Source organism: Athalia rosae, chromosome 1 (assembly GCF_917208135.1).
Source record: "Athalia rosae chromosome 1, iyAthRosa1.1, whole genome shotgun sequence".
Taxonomy (NCBI): domain Eukaryota; kingdom Metazoa; phylum Arthropoda; class Insecta; order Hymenoptera; family Athaliidae; genus Athalia; species Athalia rosae.
Window position 1 is genome coordinate 19,545,339 of NC_064026.1, and position 10,019 is coordinate 19,555,357.

At 44.2% G+C, this 10,019-nt stretch overlaps 1 protein-coding gene across 3 annotated transcripts; it reads right to left on the reverse strand.

Moving 5' to 3' along the window:
* Positions 1–4,816: 4,816 nt before the first annotated feature.
* Positions 4,817–10,019, reverse strand: LOC105692786 (fatty acyl-CoA reductase wat-like). 3 transcript variants are annotated; one of them, XM_012412227.4, is made up of 10 exons: positions 9,484–10,019; positions 9,036–9,126; positions 8,783–8,956; positions 7,265–7,358; positions 6,892–7,137; positions 6,636–6,781; positions 6,251–6,553; positions 5,881–6,153; positions 5,485–5,742; positions 4,817–5,289 (listed from the first exon to the last, which is right to left on the reverse strand). In XM_012412227.4, the coding sequence occupies exons 3-10, from the start codon at positions 8,941–8,943 to the stop codon at positions 5,196–5,198; spliced, it is 1,575 nt and encodes a 524-aa protein (XP_012267650.2). In that variant the 5' UTR covers positions 8,944–8,956; positions 9,036–9,126; positions 9,484–10,019; the 3' UTR covers positions 4,817–5,195. The 3 variants fall into 3 exon arrangements, with proteins under 3 accessions (XP_012267650.2, XP_012267651.2, XP_012267649.2); XM_012412228.4 differs by lacking the exon at positions 9,036–9,126 and having other exon boundaries at positions 9,503–10,019; XM_012412226.4 differs by lacking the exon at positions 9,036–9,126 and having other exon boundaries at positions 9,484–10,013.

Genomic DNA, 10,019 nt, shown 5'->3' on the forward strand with positions numbered 1-10,019 from the left:
AGATTTCCTCGCTAAATCTTCGACGACCGAGTCATTGTTTATACCGGGTTTTATTTCGTCTCCTCTGTCATCTGGATTACGAGGCTAGCCCGGAGCGCCTTATCGAACGCGCGAAACGTGTCGATTCCGTGGTACAGTTACCCTCGATAAACCAACGAACGAAAATAGAGAAATAACGGAACCTCTCGTTTACTCGGGGAGTCTGCCGCCCCGATTGTTGTCTCGCGTGACTTTGACGTGTTGGGTGGTACGAATACGGGTGGTGGTGGTAATTCACACACAAGCGACGTAGACCGTGCTCTCGTGACGGCAGCCGGGCGTGCACTGCTTCACCAGCTTCGGTTGACTCGAGTCCGTCGGTTCCCTCGCCACCCGATCGCTCTGCTGTTGCTGCTGCTGCTGCTGCTGCTGCTGCTGCTGCTCCTGCTAGCGGCTTCGCTAGTCTTTCTATAGGCAACGGGCTCCCCTCGCCTCGTCGCGGTGTTCTCCGCTGCCGCATCCACCCGCCCGTGCGTACCTCCGACCCTCCGTCCCGCCGTACGTTCGCTTCTTCCTTCCTTCGAAGGGTACGACGACCAAGCTGTAATACGTATACGTGTATAGCGCTCCGCTGCTGCTGCTGCTGCTACTTTGTCACGCACACGCGATACAATTATGCCAGGTATCTACCGATATCCTTATCGTTGTCACTGCAGGCGCGGACTTAGCTTCGGACAAGGGTTGCGTCCCGCATGGCTTGCGGAGGACCGGGTCGTTCGGATCGGATGCGGGTTCTCCGCGGCGCTTTCAATTTTTTGCATTTCATCCACCGCGACCCACCCCTAGAAAATTGAATTTCCTTCGCGAAGGACCTTCTTCCCAAGAACGAACGCCATTGAGAATATGACTGATGATGATTGCGAAATTGTTTCAGCGACCGATCAACGTCGGAAGAAAGGATGGGTAAACAATGAGTTGGAGCTTCCCGATTCGCCTAGAACTGCAAAATTTTTTGGGACAGAAAAATACCGGTGAATTTCACACGAATAACGTTGTCAGAGTGACATGCGCTGCACCCACTCCGTGGTCGGTCCTCATAAGAAAACCAGCGATAAAATCAAAGGTCGTTTCGGATCAGCGATGAAATAAGGATGAAAACGTTACAATCGCAAAATCGAATTGCTGCGAGTTGCGTCACTCGTGAACCATAAAATAATCCTCGGTGTGGGCGTCCGATATTGCGTCGTTATCCCTTTATATATATATATATATATATTACATGTCGGGTAATTTATTTTATTTATTCAAGTATCTTTCATTCTTTATTCGTCTTTATTTCTTCGGGCGACCGCACGCCACTTTGATACAGAGGCGTGGTCGGATGATCCTCGTCATTGGCGTAGTTCGCATCGTTCGAATGGTATAAGATACCGCACTTATACTACTCGCAAGAGTTCGTTTCGCGGTTCTCGTATTCGTCACATTGCCCGACAACGACACCCACGTCTCCACGACGGATAAACGGATCCCGGTTATTCGCTTACGCGACGATTACAGGCGGACGACAAAAAAAAAACACCAGCTTCAACCCCCGCTGGATTCAATCGCGTTATTCCACCTCGATTTTGGAACCAGCGGGACTCTCGACGTTACACGACCCTCTGCTGGAACTGCGTGGAGACGAAACTCGACTGGTTGGTTATTCGCGACTAATTTTACTCCACGTATAATTAGTTCGGTAAATTTTTCTCTATCCGTACAGCGGAGGGAATGGAATTATACGCATGGCATACCGTCCGATGCTATTTTATCTTATCGTTTTCTCGCTCCCATAAGCCATTGATTGAGCAACGAGAACTCGTTACTCGATAATGGGATGGCCAAGGCCTGCGACTGGTTCGTACGCTTATATTATAGCGGCGCATAGACGCGACATCCCGGAGCATTGATTGTCTGCTGCAATATATATGTATATAGGTATAACGGGGTGGTGTGAACCGGGTTCGCTTTTCCTACGTTGCACGTATACTTACCCGTATGTCCTAGCGATAATAAAATATATACACATACGAGAGAGGTGTCGTATAACGTGGTAAACGTTCCGGTTCTATTTCGTTTTGTTTTTTTTTGTTTTTTTTCCCTTTTTTTTCATACACGTACGCGAATATGTATGAATTATTTTACCCATCGGGATATACCGCGCGTGGAGTCGAGTCAACTTTGATACGCTCGCCGTGTGAAACTGACGACGTGAAAGTCAATAAGTTAGTCGGATATAACAGTGATATTTGGTATACCGGCGGCCGACGGGTGTGTTCGTATATACCTATAACGTAAATTTCGTAAAGAAAATTACGTCGGTTATCTCGGGAGCGTGTAATATTGTGACGTAAGTTTGAAAAGATATTTTTCATTCGCGCGTCATCGGGTTCCGATGTATTCCGTTATCCAATGCTCGGGAATAATTGAATAACTGATAAAAAAGAAAATGGTGAAAAACGGGTCGGCGAACATTTATGTGATAATAATTGAAAAAAGTATCCCCGCGTATGCGCCGACCGACTTGTTTATCCGGGACACGAGGAATTGTTATGGTCCCGTATGTACGTACATGCACATACGCGCGCATACAACGTACGGTACGAGGTGCTTTTATTAGCCGATAAAAATCGCACCTCAAGCGCGAACAAACATTGAATTACAATCGACGTCGGTACACACACGAACACACTCGCGCGCACACGCACACACACGCGAAGTTACTCGAGCGGCGTTTGTTCATCTTTCAAAGTAAAAGCTGCCTTCGAATGGACATACATATTCACGTATAGGAATGCATATAATACCTGTACATCGCATAAAAAGGGGGGAGTTTGAAATGGAAGTGTTCGCAAAGAAACGCTTTGCTTTTCGAACGTTCCATACTCCAAATGTACAACGTTATAACGCATACGTACGTCGTACAAGAGGTATAGTATACTACACCACCACGTGCCATCACCTATGTTTACGTTGCAATTACATATGTAAATAGCCAGACGGGCGGGGCGCACTGAGGAACAACTAGCGAAACCAGCACGTGATGCGCCATTTAAACCACATGAGGACAACGCAAAGCCATCCGGACGTGTCGAGCTTCGGGCGTCACGTTGTAAATCAGAGGTGGGACGAAGAAAAAAATAAATAGAGAGAAAGAGAGAGAGAGAGAGAGAGAGAGAGAGGAAAATATGTACGCATCTCTTACGCGTGGAACGGTTGTGTGAAGTACACCTGTACGTGTATTCTCCTCTACGGGGGTGTACGTGAGATATTTTCTTTCGCCTCTTCTTCGGGATGGCCGGCAAAGTCCGTCCTTGTACCGGCGTAGCCGAGGGGCGATAGAATTTAGCCCAGGAGTAAGTTGCCTCGCCTCGCTTTACAGTCCGGTGCCTCGTCCGGATCCCTGACTCTATCGAAGGAGAGTGCTGCCGTTGGACACCGAGCGAAAGTGTACGAGCGTGTAAAGGGCATTTCAAATATATTCATTCCCCCGTTGAAAGTAAAACGCGCCTCGCTAACGCCGCGTGTATAACATAACGTGCGGTATACCCGCTGTACAAAACTGATTGTGAGCGCGGATCACGCTGTGGAATCGTTTGAATTTCACGCGATTTGAAATACATCCTCCCGATCCTCGTTGTTACGTTCGTTTCGCTAGCGACGAACATTTCCAGTGCGTGTATGACGCGGGTAGAAACGATCTTCGCGTGTCCACGAATCTATCGATCGTTTTGCATTTTTTTTTTATCGCGCGGTTCGGGAGGATTTCTTAATCGATTTCCGGGTCGCGGGAGACTCCGTCACCTGTAAAACTGTATAACAAATCGTACTCACTCCGGAAACTTTTCGATCCCTTTCACGACCTTGTAGATAATATTTGTAACGCACGCGTAGACGAAGTCGGTCGTAATCGATGGGTTTGAAACTTTATTTCAATTTAATATGAGATTAGTCAAACGACTACCTGTGCCCAGCTCACTTAATCCTCATTAGCTTTCGCTTCTGGTATACAGGAGGACTATTTTTTCTTTCTTCTTCTTCTTCTTCTTTCTTTATTCCTTTTTTTTTATTTTTTTATATAACTCTTTTTGGGTATATTTTATCTTTAACATAGCCGTACTAATTTGAAAGTCAAAACAGCCGCTACACTCGGACTTTGTAGAGAGGGATATAGCTACGGTGGATCCGTTGTTATAATTCTCGAGATATTAAATCATTATTATACATTTCGAAGAGACGCGATATCCTGCGGGAATTGTCCCCGCGTAATAACGGCGATTCGACGACCTGAATGCATGAAAATTAAAATTGATCGCTCCGAAGACCGGCGGCGGTCAATTTCATGTGGTATATATAATGTAACAACTCTTCCAACATATTACACACGCCGAAACTAATCAAGCCGTGATTCATATCGTGTGTAAGATAATTGATATAGGATTATTAAAAATAAAACCGTGTACGTCTTAATTTTTCGACAAGTTTCGCCCATTCGAGAAACGAACTTGTCTTCTTTCTTCTACTTTCTTTTATTTGATTTTATTTTTTTCTATCTCGGGAGCGCGAGAGAGCTCGCGGTCGTATGGACTTCGTATGATACTGTACGGTGAAGTAGTGCCACACCGAAGATATGGGAAGGGTATATTACAGATAGTTATATGCACGCACAGGTACACAGTGTACCTGTGTATGTATGCGACTACTTACGAGGGAACATAAATAATGCCCGTACTTGAACGGTAAGCGGTAGATCTTGAGTTGGTTTCGTTTTGTTTTTCTGCATAAATAAACAGGACAGTGCAGTCGACCGTTTATTTTGTAGAATAGAGAAGATAGTGAATGTTAGACTGTCGCACATAATTTTGCTTACTTTTACGGATGAGCATGGCTACGGCGACGGTTGGACCCCGGCGATGCAACGAGTCAAGGTTATACGTGGTTCCAATAAATATATATGTACATATATTCAAACATTTAATCAGGAAGACTCGGCATGCGCAATTATATACCGCGTGAGAATCCAACTCGTAACTGAAGGTGTGCAGTTTTAACGATCACATAGCATCGGATTCGTCGGGACCGGATGCATCAATGACTCTTCATTTACAAAGTGCTTAGGCATAATTTATTCTACATCGAACTCAAGTTTCTGACAGCGTGCAATCGCGAACGAAAAGTTAGACCAATCCGATCGTACGTAGAAGAGCCCACAGCAACCAAAGACACAGGAGCCCGAAAGTCCAGACAACGGTGTAGTGAGCTATTTTCAGTCTGAAAATTGATAAAAGGAAAACTATAATCCGCAGATCGGAGATCCGCGCGAAATTTTTGAACGCGTATCTTCCGCACGTGCCCCGTACGATTTTTTCCACAGCATCCGAGACACGCGACTCGTTGGAGTAATGCGAAAAGCAGATAGTCAGGTGCACAGGTGAATCACCCGTTACGGTGAACGAAGTTTCTTACCTCCTATATTTCGCACGTCCTTGCGGCACCGTGTCCAATGGATCCTTGAAGAGATAAACCCTGAGCCCTCGGACGTGATGATGCGTGTAGTCTTCCCAGTTAAGACTTCCTATGTCTAAATCAAATTCGTTGCGATCAGCCGGAGTCATTCTTTCGGCTAATTTTAGGGTAGCATTGTTATGAAATCTCCATTGTTGTAACGTAAAGTACGAAATAACGCCACTGAATTTATGAATCTTTCTATACGCTTCCCAGAGCCTGAAACAAAGAAATCCGAACCTTTTAAGATCCCTCGTTTTCACCCTGATGACCTAAGCAAAGTCTACGTAACTACGATAGGAGAGTGAAGATCAATTTCTACTTCGAAAGGTCGAGAATAAAAGTACGATTTCTTACATCGGTTTTCGTCCGCTGAGCCACAATATGGAGTCCACAATCGCTGCTGGAACAAGATGTAAGAATACCACACAGATTTTGTGCATCCAGGCGCGCTTGTGAAGAAGGAAACAGTAATACCAGAGGCACATCGGGCTAGGAATGGCCATCGCATAGCGTTCGGTGTACTCCGTAAATTGTCCCCAAGTCCACGGTCGCTGACAAGACGACACGACGTTGTAAATCGGCGGTTCCTCGATATCCGGACCGTCCAAACTGTTCAAGTTCAAACTTCTGAAACCCAAAATTACCCGCGATAACTCCGCCACTATTTTCAGTATAACATCAGCATCGATTGTACGCAAGAAATCCTAATGCGCCCGAGTCTTACTGAGTCTTGGCGATGTCCCAAGCCGCGACTATTATGGCATTTACTACGTAGTCAGCTGGTATTAGATCCGCTACCATATCTGGGTCGCACCGTAGGGTACGCAACAATCCGACAGCAGCACCGACGACCATCCCCGTTGGACCGTAGACGTTGTTTATCCATCCGCTGACAGGTTCTTTTGCGGTGGCTATAACTATCGATGGTCTCAAAATGCAGAGAGGTAGATTCTGACGATATTGACGAACCGTGTCCTCCGCAACCGCTTTTGTAAACGTGTACGTATTCGGCCATTCGCCCAACAATCTGTAACCACCCCCCGGGTAAAATCGATTAGGAGACATTCTTTTTGGTCTATCCGATCAACAATCGCGACTATCGTCCTCACACTGGGGTCAGATGATCGAGAGATGCGTCGTCCAGTATGTCCAAAAGACCGAGTAATTTTTCGCTGTTCATAGGCGGCGGGTAGAATTTTTCATCGATATCGCTACGAGGACAATTCGCATAGGCTGTGGATACGTGGACGAATGCCTGTAGATTTTACCACGGATGAAATGGTTTTACAACGTGAGGCTTGACGCAAGTAAAATGGAAAAAGGAAGATCGTTCGAACATTTGGGGAAAGGATTTCTCTCGCCAACCTTGAGATTTGTCATTTCCTTTGCCAGCGACAGCAGCTCTTTCGTTCCCCTGACGTTGATGTTCACCGCAGTGCGCAATTTTTCGTCAAACCGAACAGTGGCCGCACCGTGCAATACGACATGGGTGGCTCGAAGCTGCTCCCTGTGCTCCACGGACAGCCCCAAACCAACCTGCATCATGTCTCCTTCTATCAACGAAACCTTCCGGCCGAAATTTGGTCTCTCTCTTTTTAACCGATCGAAAATCTGCAGGAAAATAACACAGTAATAAATACCCAAGCTGAACTGTTGATCCATTCGCAACGAGGAAAAAAATCCCATGAAACTTCTCGTCGGAAGGAATACAAGAGAAACAAGGAAATCGAAAGCTCACCACATCGTCGAAAAGTTCTTTGAATCTCTCGTGGGGGGTTTTTCCTTTTTTCGCTCGTAAAAGCAAGAACAACTGGTTGATGTTTGGGCATGACCTAGAAGAATGTTGGTCAGGAATTACAAAATGATAAGAACATGAGCAAACGTTGTTCTTCTTGTAATTTTGGCAGGGTGACGAAATTATATTGTTTTACACGGTTTCGCTCGATTGTAGAGCAGTCGGACAGCAGATGATTGAAATACACATCCGTTTCGTATTGATTCGCCGATGGATTTCTTGGGTGCGTGCTAAATTAGAATTATCTCTGTCTATATGACTTGGTTTGTAGTTTCGTCCAATATTTGGCAAAAGATCATCTGATGCTAGTTGTAGCGATAACATTAGCAATTCAAACGCACTCATTGAGCGTAAACCACGCGCGGTAAACGTTGTAAAACGCTAATGTATATTGATAGCAAGCTAATTTTTAGAGTTTGAAAATGCTAATTGATCAATCACCGGTATCTTTATTCTTTACAGGTACGAATCGATCGACGGATTATATAAGAAATTGATGAATGAAAAAGAATATGTTCATTAGTGCTCTGACGTATCTACAAGAAAAGATGTCACATCTCATCATCGAAGCGAAGAATCTGGAAGTCTGATTTGTCGTTGAAAAAATCAATAGTTGATATTTGAACAGTAAATTTTCCGAAGCTGTACGAACATCCTATGACGACGCAGCAGACATGACTAGCACGAGTTCATATTGGTAAAGTCGTTATTGAGCAAATGTAAATTTAAACGTTTGAATAATTGTCGACAAGTGATTTCCGACTGCCTCGAATATTTGAGTATATTTACTATCGCGACCGTACGCTTGAGATTTTTCTTTCAAATTTTCTTAGTTAGTTATCTGGATTTTATAATCCGCGATCGCGAAAATCGAAGAGATTGTCAAATCAGAATAACGACACGGCAGTCGGATGAAGAACTGTAACGCTGAAATTTCTGAATATCCAATATTTGGGAAAATCTTCATCGTCAATCTCCACCGCATCGATAAAAACTCATGAATTCTGTGTTATTTCCCCGCAAGGAAGATACGATCGATATTTATATCGACTTGTTTATTCACTCGGCATATCCCGCGGAACGACCTTGATGTCCACGACTTACCGCGGAGTGGTATTAAATTTAATAATGCAATAGGAGGAAGCTGGAGACTACAACGCCGCGGATCAAATCCCGCATATAAATGGAAACGAACTTGAAACAAAAAAAAAAAAATATATAACATAATGACAAAAATAAAAGAGCGAACTTGATTTTTAAGTTTGAATCTTGAACCCGAAGGTCGACTGGCCCGTCGAAACTGCTTCACAACCCCCAATCTTTTGTCGATTCATCGCATTCGCGACTGGATATCGGAGAATAAATGTAAAAATTATATAAAATCGAATCGTCGGTTTTTTCCTCAAATTACTCAGGGCAATCTGATCTTCCCATCGAACAATCGTTGTTTTGCTCACTTACCGCAATATTCTTTCCGTCAATAGCCGTCCCAAAAATCCGGAACCACCGGTGAGCAGGACGTTACGATTGGCGTAAAAATTTGCAACTTCACGAGGGCCGGTTGCCTGATCCGGTACGGTAGGATCTGCCAACATGTCCTGTATATACGCAGCCTGCGACATCTTAACGAGCGATCTTTAACGGTCAAAAACAAGAGTAAGTTTTACACGTACATTCATTTCCGGGGCATGTCTTCGTACCCAATGGTACCTACATGCGTGTTGACTGAATCCGACCAAGAATTGATCGGCGAAGTTCTTTTTCATTTCACATATCAGTAATCTGTATAATCACAGTCAACGATGCTGCGTATAAGAGATAAATTGTTATTATCGAAAACAAGTTCTGGAAAGTCGTTCCACCACGCGCGGATGATTATTCATTTAAATTCGATGCTAGGAGAAGAAAGAGAATTCCACCAATGATTTTATACTTCATTCTCATAAAGCCTGTTACGTTTTTTAAATAAATCGTCAAAATCTTTCATCCTTCCAGCTCAGAATATGAAGAAGAAAATAATAATTGACGAATAGCGAACAATTTACAAACAACTGCAGACTCGAAAATAAAAATTCCCAATTATTTGGATGATGTAATTCGTATGAATGATGCGCAAAAAGTAGCCAGATTATATGACCGAGGCAGAAATTTAATATCGGTACCTAGTTAACGAGGACGCACCAAAACGTTGTCGGGACAGTTGAGAGGTGGAAGAATCCTTTCGGTATCGTGGCGCACTCCAAGACGATCGACTCACAACTGACGGTCAACGATGTCAATATTCATTCGCTTCTCCAGAAACTCTTGACCGTTAATCAATTCCCCGTCTCAATATTTGAAGCCGTCCACCTCGCAGTCGTTTAATTACTCATACGTTATAAAGCCACCGGTCGTAATCGGCAATAATTTACATATCCGTATTGTTACAGGAGGGATATGGTTCCCACCAAATGAAATAAGCTCGCAACATGAAAGTTCGAAAGTGGCGAGGCCGTCCATGTTACATCAGACGCTGTGCAATTATTAGCATTCTTAGATTCTTACAATTACATGCAACGCACTCGCCGCATTTCAGTGTGTGTCGCAGTTTCGGTTATGCTTTTTGTTTCTCATTTCTTTTCAGTTTTGTCTTTCACTCGGTATCTCAAATTTCATATTGTGACGGTTCTCGTTCGTATTATTGATTCTCAGCTATCCG